This window comes from Loxodonta africana, chromosome 21, assembly GCF_030014295.1.
Source record: "Loxodonta africana isolate mLoxAfr1 chromosome 21, mLoxAfr1.hap2, whole genome shotgun sequence".
Lineage (NCBI taxonomy): Eukaryota > Metazoa > Chordata > Mammalia > Proboscidea > Elephantidae > Loxodonta > Loxodonta africana.
In genome coordinates, this window is record NC_087362.1 from 3,388,296 (window position 1) to 3,400,497 (window position 12,202).

Consider the following 12,202-nt stretch of genomic DNA (forward strand, 5'->3'; position numbering starts at 1 on the left):
CACCTGACATCCTTGTCCATCTCTTTATCCTCAATCATTCTTGATCATTTTCAGTCCATTTCTTATAAATACCATATAACTTTTAAAAACCAATGAAATTAGTTGGTATATTCACATTTCATGTAATAATATAGGGAATTTTATACCTTCCATCTGGTTTTATGATTACTCATGATTTTTCTTGGTGTTTATTATTGTAGCTGTTTTTGCCAAATTGTTCTGATTGCCGTTCGTTCTCTTCCTCTCTCTCTGCTAATTAGGTGGCTTTTCAGTGCTTTTTTCACTCCCCTTTTTTTTTAATGATTGCCTTCCCTTTTTTACAACAATATTCAGTTTTTTTTTTTTAAGTCGCCAGGGAAGGAGTTTCGACGTATGACAGCCCCATGTGTCAGGGCGGAACTGTGCTCCGTGAGATCCTCAACAGCTGAGTTTTCAGAAGCAGATTATCGGGGCTTTCTTCCAAGGTGGCTCTGGGTGGACTCTGACCTCCCTTCTTTTTGTTAGCAGCCGAGCACGTTAGCTGTTTGCACCACCCAGGGAAGAATACGTCTTCGTTATTATAGACCCCCAAGATACCAATGGTTTTCCTCCACCAAGCTCTATTCCACAGTCTCCCCATTCGGATGAGATTTTAGAAGGAATTTATTTTCCCCTGCTGCTTCCCTCCATTACTGGATGCTGCTGAGATAGGTAAGCACTTCTAGTTGCAATGTGTTGTCCTGTGGTGCTCCTCACACCTGTCCTGCTGCTCTGTCATCAGCGTTTGAGACTTAGTGACACACACAGCACAGCTGACTACCCATCGCTCTTTCCTCTCCGTTTCTCAGGCCTTGATTCTCATTCAGTTGGTGTTCCCCCTTGAGTACCTCCTTAGATGACACACATGGGTGACACAGTGTCTGGATTTTTGCACGTCCCTAAATATCTTTCATTTATGCTGCGGGATGAATGATATCCCATCTTCATACAGAATCCCTGGGTCATAGTGCTTTATTTCCATAGATACTATTCTGCTGTCTTCTAGTTTCCATTGGTGCAGTTGAGAAATTCATTACTAGTCTAATTTTTCTTCTTTCCAATAACAAAACAAACTTTTTTTTCCCCAAAACCCTAGAGTCTTGTAAAACATCTTCATCCCTAACTAATTTTCTTTTCTAGTATATGCTCAGGTTTGTATCACATGCATCCATGTGTCGTGTTTCTTCTCAATCACGCCTGTAACTTTGTTTTCTGTTTTGAGTAATTTCTTCTATTTGGTCTTTAAGAACCATTAATTTGGATCACAGCAATGACTATCTACTGTATTTCAACTGCTCTATTGTATTTTTTAGTTTGTATATTATGGATTTTTTTTTTTTAAAAAAAATCTTTCCCCCAGCATTTTGTTGTTGTTATTTGGTGGTGCTTTTTTTTTTTTCTGTACTTGCTTTAAATTTTTCTTTTTCTGTACTGAATTTTTTTGTAAGTGCTCTTATTATAATATTTTGTTGTGGTTCAAGTTATCCTTTCCCTTCTCTATTGCTCGTTTTCACTTCCATCAGGAACTTCCTGTTCTGTTTGTTTTTCATTTTACCCCACTTCCTGTATGCCGGGTACCAAGCCCATTAGGCGTCAGAGACAAGCGTTTCTACTCGCTGGTAACCTTAGCTGGCACTCTCACAGCATAAAGTAAGTGTATCTGTTTAGATTCCCCCATCTTACGGGGGGCCGAGAAAATCAGCTGCTCCTGCAAGGCAACATTCGCTCAAATAGGGCCCATGGCGGAGGCAGGCCAGCCCCTCTCTGGACCCAGGAGGCCACAGCCTTATTTCTCATCTTCACCCTAGGGCTCTTCACTCCTATTTCATGCTCCCATCTGACTTAAAGGAGAGAAGCCTCCTGCACTGGCCTTGTCTTTTAGGACTCCAGTAGAATTTCAGGTCTCATTGGCATCCCTGCTCATTGCTCAGCCCACGGGAGATAAGTTGTCATCTTTAGAACTGGGGGGATGTGGCGTCCTTCAAGCCACCCTCATGCCAGTACCCTGAATCCACATTTATAGGAAAGCTCAGATGGCTCTTCTAATGCCATTTTGTTTCTTCAAAAAAGAGGGTTAGGCTTGGCAAGGGGCAGGTAACATTTGTATAAAAGTCATATTTCTGTAAAAGACTGGCTAGGCCTCAGAATGCAGCCTACTAGGGAAGTGCAGCAGTGGGGATCAGACCTCTTTCTTCCCCCGTCCTAGCGGCACCCCACAGACTACACTTCACTGCCTTGGACAGGCAATGTCAGGAGGTAAGAAGCAGAAGTCATGCTTGTGGGAACTGGAGGCCCCTGGGAAATAATGATGAGGATAAGGGGAAGGATGAGAAGTTAAGTCCCAAAGTGGCTGCAAGGAAAAAGGTGAGTTTCCAGGAAGGGAAGACCAGAGGTGAGTCACACTTAGAAATCGAGGACTGCCTGCCACTGCCAACTTGCCTTCACCCTTCCTCTCCTTCTTTTCCAATTTATTTTTTACTTTAATTAAAAGTTATACGTAAATGTAGACATAATGATGTCTGTTTTTAAAATTTCACATCGTGTGAGTGAAGAATAAGAGGTAGTCTATTCATTTTAAAATTGAGGTCATTGCCCCAACACTCGGATTAGGACTGTCTGAGATGGTTCTCCTCAGGCTTACAGTTCTGTGGAATAAAATGTTCTTATTTGTAGGTCTCGCCTAGTTTCAAAATTCACCCTCACGCCCAGCACTCCTTGCTGGAGTTGATAAGCATTCTCGCTTGGACAAGAACATGATAAAATGCACAGCACAGAGAGCTGCAGCAGAGAAAAAGGGCCTCGTACTTAATCACTTCTCTGAAACTGTGGGGTGATCTTTTCCAGCTGTTTCATGAGAAATGTGTCTCAGACCTGACGGGACAAATTCTCATCAAAGATGAATCAAAGAAAATAGCATCCAAGAATGCAAAACAAGCCATTGTTGCCCTAACCCCATCACACCTACAGAGAGCTCCACAGCTGTGGAAAGAGCAGCTATTCCCACCACCCAATAAACCACATGAAGAGATTTAAAAAGAGAGAAAGAACGAGATCTGTGGAGACCCAGTCAGACTTACATACCATTTATTTGTGAGAACAGAATCATCCCCAGCCCCGCAATATCTAAATATAACATGTAAGTAGCAGCAGTCACCTGCCAGTCAGTAAAGCCACAGAGAATGATTATAAAATCAAATTAGGGAACAGGCCATAAGATGGGTCAATCAAAACAAAAACACTGTATTTCTAGATTTGAATTCCCCAGGTAACTGCATGAACGGGGTCTCTGCTTATCCCCTCCTCCAGCTGAAGCTCCCTCTCACTGTGTCATTCAAGGTCTAAGTGGATGTGGGGCTGAAGAGTTGTTTTACTCCACGGGCAAGCCAAATTAGCATGATTCTTTGGAACGGTTTCAAAGATCTTTAGCTACTATTAATATTTTTAATTTTTCATTTTTATTACGTGTATGATGTCAGGAGCTGTGGCAGGAAGCACATTTTGTCAATTAAATAATTAATCCCACCGCATAATAGTCAGTGGGGAAAAACTGACATTTGTCAGGTTCAAAGATAATGAATGGCTGGGAGGGTTTTTCATCAGGCCCACTCAAGGAAGACAACCTGATAGCAGACTTGTTTGTTTCTCTCCCACACCTACTGGGCCTGCTTCAAATACTCTGCCGCGTATCAAACCACACGAAAGGGAAAGTATCTGTAATGCTTCCCTTTCCTTCATCCCACCTACCCAATCGTAAAATCATATCAATTCTTTTCCTAAATATGTCTCCAGCTTGCTCACTTCTCTCTAGCCACACTAAAACAAGACAAAACAAACAAAAACAACCAGCTGCCATCACGTCGATCCTGACTCATGGCCAGCCACAGTATGACCATCTTAATCCAAAATTGACTAAAATGCTTTCATTTCACTCCAAATAAACCGAAGGGCAATTATTACACTGAACTGACAGTTTTCTCCTTTGGCAACAGCACAGAGGTTAGAAGGCTGAGTGCTAGAGGGAGACAGGTCTGAGTTCGAATCCCAGTTGAGCCTCTCCTACTCAAAGGATCTGAATCCTTTCCACCTCAAAAGTCTCCATCTACAAAAGGAGGAGGCTACTGGACCCTGCTCACAAGGCTACAGTCAGGCCCAGATGAGTGCTGGTGGCTGCTCACGACGCGCTGGCCGGGTCACTGAGGAACCAGCAGGCCCCCTCTGTATTTCCAATAAATTCTGATTTAGGAACATGTCAAGTGAATTGTGGCACCACTTTGCCCTGCACTTTTACTTCTCCTTTCACCTCGGCTCTGAAGCCTCTTCACTGCTCCACTCAGCTGCTCCAGACAACAGTCCTACCCGCTGTATTGCTCGCTTCCCTTTCCCAGCTCCTCCCATCCTCAGGCCTTGGCTCCCCAGGAGCTGAGTAACAGTGCTCTCGGTCCCTACGAATTTCAGGCCGGGGTTTCCACAGATGGTATCTCCATGTTGTCAACAAGCCTGCGCTGGATTAACACTGCCTAGGAGGTGAATGTTTCAGTTTGCTATTTTTAACCTGTCTCTGCCAAACCTAAATGCTTGCTTGGGGTGGGGGAGCCTTGTCAATGAATCAGGCCACATGTGCTCCTTCGCTCCTTCTCGTAGTACCCCCAGTGCAGCTTATGCCCCCATGAGCATCAAACAGTTATTGCTGTTACAGAAAGCAAAACTTCACTGAGTTCAGATTGCATGCGTTTATATATCACCTGCTATTTTTTATTAAATTGGTAAAAAATGTACCCTGATAATGTATGTCGGCTGTGAAGACCATATGAAAAAAAAAAAAAAAGTGGTGTTTAGAGTTAAAATGCATTGTATAGTGTTGCTAAAGCCGCCTGACTTACCAAGAGTACGTGTCTCAAATGTGTGTTCTATATCCTACCCCAAAGAACTGGATTTAAAATGTTCGGCTATTTTGTCTCCTTTCATAAAATATACTGCCAGTAATTAGTAAGTCACATTTTAGGGGGAAAAAAATTCTCTTTAGAAAATCAAATGAGTTTTCTTTGACATAAATTGGTTTGGATGACTGAACAGTATTTTAGTCTAGTTAGGACAGCCCTTCCCACAATGCATAGAAGAACGATGAAAATTTTTCGAACTTCTGAATAATTTATTTTTTTTACTATTTTTTTGTAAAGTTGTTCCTTCCCAATATCAAACTGCAACTCACACTGTCTGTAAGATAACTGGAAAAGAATAAATATATTCTATATATATTTTTTAAGTTTATTTTTCCTAATTTTTATTTCCAGTTAAATTAGCTAAAAGCAAACAAAAAAAGCCAAACTGTTGCCGTCGAGTCAATTCCGACTCATAGCAACCCTATAGGACAGAGTAGAACTGCCCCCATAGGGTTTCCAAGGAGCAACTGGTGGATTTGAACTACTGACCCTTTGGTTAGCAGCCAAGCTTTTAACCCCTGCTCCACCAGGGCTCCAAATTAGCTAAGGGATGATAAAAACAAAACAAAACAGACCAAAGCCATTGCCATTGTGTTGATTCCAATTCATAGCAACCCTACAGGACAGAGTAGAACTGCCCTATAGGGTTTCCAAGGAGCGGCTCGTGGATCTGAACTGCCATTCCTTTGGTTAGCAGCCGAGCTCTTAACCACTGTACCACCAAGGCCCCAAGGGATGCTAAACTAAATTCTATGTAAACGGGACAGTGCAATACAAATGTGAGAGGATTTTATTTATATGAGTTGTAATTTTGCCCATCTCTCAAGACTGTATTAGAAGAAACAAAATATAACTATGGATGTCTAATTTCAAATAAACCACTGTCTTCAAGTGTAGAAATTGGTAAGTTTAGGACTGTGAAGTAAAGTTGTAAAAGTCATTATACCACTGGTAGAATATGAAGGCAGAAAACTGAGTGCAAAAATGTTTGATAAATGTATGTGAATGACCAAGCCACCATGGATTATATTACAGGAAGTAGGTATAAATTATAACTTCAATATTCCAGGTTGCCTGTGAGGAAGAAAATGGTGCCCCTTCCATAGGAGGTCCTCGTGTAGGACAGGCACATACAGCTGGGCTGGATGGACCATAAAATGATCCAGGACAGTAAGGTTTACTTTCTTATGAGGAAAAGTTGAGTTTTCTCAGCAACGGCTCCTGTTCTCCGTGCACCCATTCTAACTACAAAACCCATATTTTTTGTAAGCAGCTTCAGGAGAATGTAATGGAACCCGAGAGACCTGGGTTTTAAGTTTAGCCATATGAAGATTCAGAAGCTCACATATAAAATGTAGAGCTGTGGAATTACTCTCTACCCTGAAGTTCAGTACATATGTCTGGGGCCAACGCTCCCAGAGATGGCTTCCTACCACTGATGTGCCACACTGTGTGATCACTCACCAGCTCAACAGCTGCATCAGTGGAGGAGGGCATCACGACCAGAAAGTAATCGTGTCACCTTGGAGGGGGAGAAGTGGGACCTCCAAGTTAGCGACATTTACGCATGTCTTGTTTTACCAGAATGGTTACCTACCTTGTCTGGTGTACTCGTCTGCTTCTCTGTGAACCAAATCCTTTACTCTGTTTCCATAAAGCAGTCGTGAGGAATCATGATCAAAAGCTTTCAAGGTCTCACTGGAACTGTAAGACTTCTGTGTAGGTACCCTACACTCGTCATTGTCTGCTGAGGAATTGGTATACCGCCGCTCCTTTTCTCGTCTGCTCTTGGTCAGGGAGCAATAAGGCCTACGTTCTTTCACATCCATACTTCATTCCTTCCGTGTGCACATCAGTCCCGTTTGTTCCAAATTATGCTCAGTGTTCAATTCTCATTGGTCTCTCTGTAAAGAAGAAAGGTTGACGTGACGTCAGCATAACATTCATTTAAAAACCAACCACACCGTGACCTTCTCAGTCAGGAGCACACTGGCAAAACAATGCGACTGCCTAGCTAGGGAACTGACTTTCAACAAGAAACTACAATTTGTAGAATCAGTGTAAAATACCCAGCGTCGCCAGAACAAAAAGCACAGAATCTGTTCCTGAGAGATCACGCTTTCTGTTAACGAGAGCTGCAGGTGCTTGTGTAGTGTTTTATATCTGATTTTTCACATTAATACAAAAAAATTTAAGCTCGAGTTCAAATTTCACTATGGAAGCCAGCTAACTGTTGGCTCCACCAGTCTGTTAAATTCTTCACAATGGAAGTCTCCTCTTGCAACATTTTCTCGATTCACAAACAAATTCCCTTAATTGCTCTTACTAAAACTTATACTAGTTTTTTTTTCTTTCTTTTTTTTTAAATGGCTGGAGCAGATTGGGAGATTCTTGGAACTTAAACATCGTCAACTTTATTGAATGTTTTATTATTTTTTTACAATTTTTTTTTTTTTCTTTCAAGGGCACAATTTTCATGTTTTAAGAACATAAATGACTTGTAGAAAAGCTGGGCCTCCTCTCATATCCTTCTTAAAATGCATTTTCCTTTCTAGAACATGAATTTAATTAATGCTATCCTGGAATTCAAGGCAATTTAAGTGGCTAATTTGATGGGGTAGCTTCCTGCAACTGCCAGTGGCAAGAACAAGCTAGAAGGAAAAAGGCAAATGGTCTTTCTTTGCTTAGCAGCTCTCTTTTTCCTGAATTTGCTGAGCTGACAGTACAAGGGTGTGCAGAAAAGGCTCTCTACAAAAAATAGGGCCTAGATAAGGGATAGTTGCCCAGAGCTAATCCGCATCTTAAATGGTCCTCTTTTATCTTTCTTCTTTCCTCATTTTGTCTTTCCTTTTAATCTGAAGGTCCCTGAAGGCCCTGTCTTCAGCCCTCAATATTTTCCCCCACTCTACATCCTAAATTCAATTTCCATTTGAGTAATTCCACAATCAACTTGAAACTAATGGTTCCCGTTGAGCACCAGGTCTTCTCTTTGTCTCAAGTACCTTAGGGTTGTGACCCCTATTTAGATATTTTCTTCCACACAGTCTTTCTCTCTTTCTCCCTTCATCAATCTCTCTCATCATACACATCATATCTCTCTTTAATGTGCTTCCTACTAGGATATTTGTTGCCAATACTGAATCTCACATGTCAACTCAGCTTACATCTAAGCTGTTGACAGGTCTTGATTCTTTCTGTGCATCTCTACACCTCCTACACCGTCCACCTCCACCCATCTGTAAGAAGAGTGGCTGGACTCTCTGGACTGAAACCACCAGAGTTCCAAAGCCTATACTGGGAAATCTTGGGACCACACCGTCTTGCTGCCTCCTCGAACAAACTAAGCCTTCTCCTACCCACACTGCCAGTAAAGGGTTGCCTCAGGTGGATTCCACATTCTTCTGGTACTGAATTCAGCTGGGCCATTAAAAGTAGTTGCTAATACTTTACCTCGGTTGGTTAAATATATCTTGACTTCCCTCCTTTTATTTCTTTTCCATTAAACTTGTTTAAAGGAAAAAAGAAAATAATATTTTTCACGGACCTCTCCTGACACATTACTACATTACTCTCTTTACCAATTCTTCCAATAGCTCTTACTAGAAGTTGTATTACTCTTAAAATGTAAAGTACAGTCATGCATTGCTTAATATCTGAGATACATTCTGTGATAAAGAAAGTTTTGTGATGTGGACATGCAAACACCATATCATTGTGTGAACAATGGCCAGAGGGCTCTTGAAAACACAGTGCAGAGCTGCAGTGCCAGGTAGGGATGGGTCAAAGAAGAGGCAAAAATGGCTTTAGGGAGTTGGGAAACTGAACTTCCAGGGTGAGATGGTAAAATTGTAGAATTTAGTAAATGATTGAATGGAGGTCGAGGAGGGAAGGGGACCCAAGAGAAAAGGATGAAGACTAGCCTAATCTTCATTCCAGCTGGGGGACAGGAAAGTTTGAGGTGACCTCAAATAAGCACAGGAGCAAAGCTAAGTTTGTATACAAGAGACCTGAGCTACACGTGTTGCGTGTGGGAAGTTGTTGTGTTCGCTATCTCTGGTTACACCTGCTATGTCTCCTTCTCTGATCAGAATTTCTGAACTCTATCATAACGTTATGGGACCACAGACAAATACACAGTTGGCTGTTGTCCAAATGGATGTTAGGCGGCACATGACTATAATATTAAAAAATATAGATACATAAACCAAAAAACATAATTCAAGCATTTTTAGTAACAGAGCTTTTGAGGTTCAAAATCTTTATCAAAGTTTCATTTCTTGCCCTAAGTTGCTTTCCTTTCAGCTCAAGTTAATGAATAACGTCATCAAGTTATGATGACAGAGACTGCTTTTATACACCAGGATTAAAACAACAGTGCACCAGTTCACTTTATTCCAATAAACCGAAGTTACTTTAGACAAATATTTACTGAGTGCCTATCATGAGGACACAACAGTGGACAAAATAATGTCCCTGCCCTTGTGGTGCTTATAATATTCTTTTCATGATATTCTTTCTGGTAGAGCTAACAAATGTCTGAGTTAAAGAATAACTTTGTTTCCAAAATACCACTGATCTCTTTGGAGAAGGGCTGTATAGACTAGTAACTAAAAATCATCAAAAAGTTTTTAATTGACCAGAAAATCATAACTCAAGCATTTTTAGTAATAGAGCTTTTGGGATTCAAAATCTTTACAAAAGTTTCATTTCTTGCCCCAAGTTGCCATCTATTTTAAAATAAAACCTTGCTGTATATACAGATATATGTGCCCTTTTATACTTTGAAAATAGACTGGTTAAAGCAAGGGAACTTTTTTTTCTTTTTTTTTTAATTTTCCTCTGCTGAAGTTTTGCTTCAATTAGTAGGTCTTGATAAACTCTGGTCCCCGGGCCAAATCTGACCCAACATCTATTTTGTAAATAAAGTTTTATTGGAACACAGCACATACATTTGTTCATGTTTTGTCTATGGCTGTGATCATGCTATAAAGACAGAGTTAAGTAGTTACAACAAAGACCTTGTGGCCTGCAAAGTCTAAACTATTTGCTATTTGGCCCTTTACAGAAAAAGTCTGCCACCCCTGAGTTAGACCATACATATTTCATTCTAAGTTTTTCTTTGTCACTCTGGATCTTTTGAATGTAAAAAGTATTGTCTTTACTATATAGTTTTCATGATACAATTTTACAATCTTGCAGATTAGATAAACATTAAGGTCTAAAACATAATAATATGAATTTATGTCATCATAAATAAAGATTCAATTTTATGGCAATGTTACTAAGTATTATAAACTAATACCAACTAAATAGTAATAAATTGGAAGTAAAAAGATGATTTTAGGACTTCTTAAGCTTCACAAAACATCTGTAGCACCACGTATCTGAGTTTTCTGTATTTGTGAAGCAATTCTAAAGTGCCATGACAAATCAAGAAACAGTATTCAAATGTACCATCAAAGAAAGACAATTTGATCTTAGAGAATACCTCCTGCACTCCAGATGAGGATGAGAAGGTTAAAAACTTCAGGCTGCTTAAGCAGTATTACATTGTTGGAGCACTTTGATGGTGCCTGCACGGCCCTACACAAGAAGAGGGGCCTGTGTACATAACCAACATAAGGCATTTAATGAACAGGACAGCAGCCGCATCTGCAGGCAGGGCCTTTTAAAAATAAGGAAAGCTATTAGAAAGAGAGTTAACCAAAAAGTTTTGATTGAACTGGTCACAGCAACTATGTGACAATATCAAACTAATTTGGTTAGTTTTCATAACTTCTTGAAACAACTCAGTTACCAGCCATAGCACTCCTCTGGAAAACAGTTTGTCTTAAAGCAAATTGCATTACTTGGTTGTTTTTCTCCCCAAGACCTTGCAAAGTGTCTGACTGAATGAATGTACAGCAGCTCTACCCTGCACACAGGCAGCCACCGTGAGTTCTAACCCACTCGAGAGCAGCTAACAACAACAGGGTGACTGTATATCCTCCCTATCAGAGAACTGAACTCTATGACATTGTTTTCTAATATGCTCTTAATTCCAAATAATTTTTTAATTGTACCTTTAGAATGTAATCTGATTTCAACTGGAGTTTGTATGTCTTTAAAACCCTCTATGCCAATGGTTACACTTCATCAGATCCATAAAGAGCATCCCTAAATCAATCGTAGCTCTAAAATTCCACAGCCTCACCTATGTACCTAAACCCAGGCCTAAAAAAGGAACAAATAGCCAACGTGAAGGAGTAAATAACCTGCTGGTCAGACTCATTCATGCTCCCATTACTATCTGCTTTCTGTGAGAATTACAATCCTGGACTGTCACCTTGAGTATCTCCTGCCTACACTGTCATCCTGTCTTTATCACAGTTTGGAAAAGCTCACCGAAGACAATAGATAGAATCCAGAGAAACATTAATGTACCCCCAACACATTTTAGATTAAAGATCTAAATTAAGTTTTTGTATACAATAGCAAGAAATTTTTCCCTCTTATTACCTTCATAAGTCAGTATTCATGATTTATTGACAGTTACGGTAATAAAACAGAAAATACAACTTTCTACCCCATAAGAATTTCCAAGTGTTTCCTTTATGGACCAGCTAGGTTAACATCAATTAAAGACAAAAGAAAATCCATTGCTATCGTTCATTTTAGAGAAAATTTTGTTTCCTGAGCCAAATTTATAAATCAAAGAATTAAAATAATTAAGTACAAAAATAAAATTATATTATGTTGGTATTTTTGCAATGTTAAATTCAAGCATAACTAACAGTTGCAAATAGAAGAGTCCAAGCAAATCTAGCTATCACATTTATGACACAAACTTAAAACACAAATAAATGTGTGAAAGTAAACATAAGGAAAAGAGAATCTACTATGAGCAACAAAAGTGACACCTGTTGAGAAGATACAGGTACAGAGAAAAAGAAACAAGGTGAATCATTAGTGGCTGACAGGTTAAAACAAGTCAGGGTGCCTTCTTTAAATATGACAGGAAATAAAGAGAACATTTTATACAATAAGAAATAAATTAAATTTCTGCTTCCAGCCAAGAAGAAAAGATACGAATGGAATTTACCCTCCTTCCTGAAATAACAACAACAAAAATAATAGGCAAAATATATGAAATGACACTTTTCGAAACACTGACATCAAGAAAGGAAGAACGGTGATCCCTGACAGATGGGCGAAAAGCAAGATGAGCCCCTGACTGCTCCGTACTTACTGCCCTGAGAGAGTCT

General features: G+C 39.9%; 1 protein-coding gene across 1 annotated transcript in view; it reads right to left on the bottom strand.

The window, feature by feature from the left end:
- The window catches only part of TENM3 (teneurin transmembrane protein 3), a 788,034-nt gene that overhangs the window by 598,649 nt on the left and 177,183 nt on the right, over positions 1-12,202 (bottom strand). The window contains exon 2 of the mRNA XM_064273551.1: positions 6,556-6,862. Within this exon, the coding sequence (XP_064129621.1) occupies positions 6,556-6,787 (232 nt within the window). The 5' untranslated portion in view covers positions 6,788-6,862. The remainder of the gene's footprint in view (positions 1-6,555; positions 6,863-12,202) is intronic.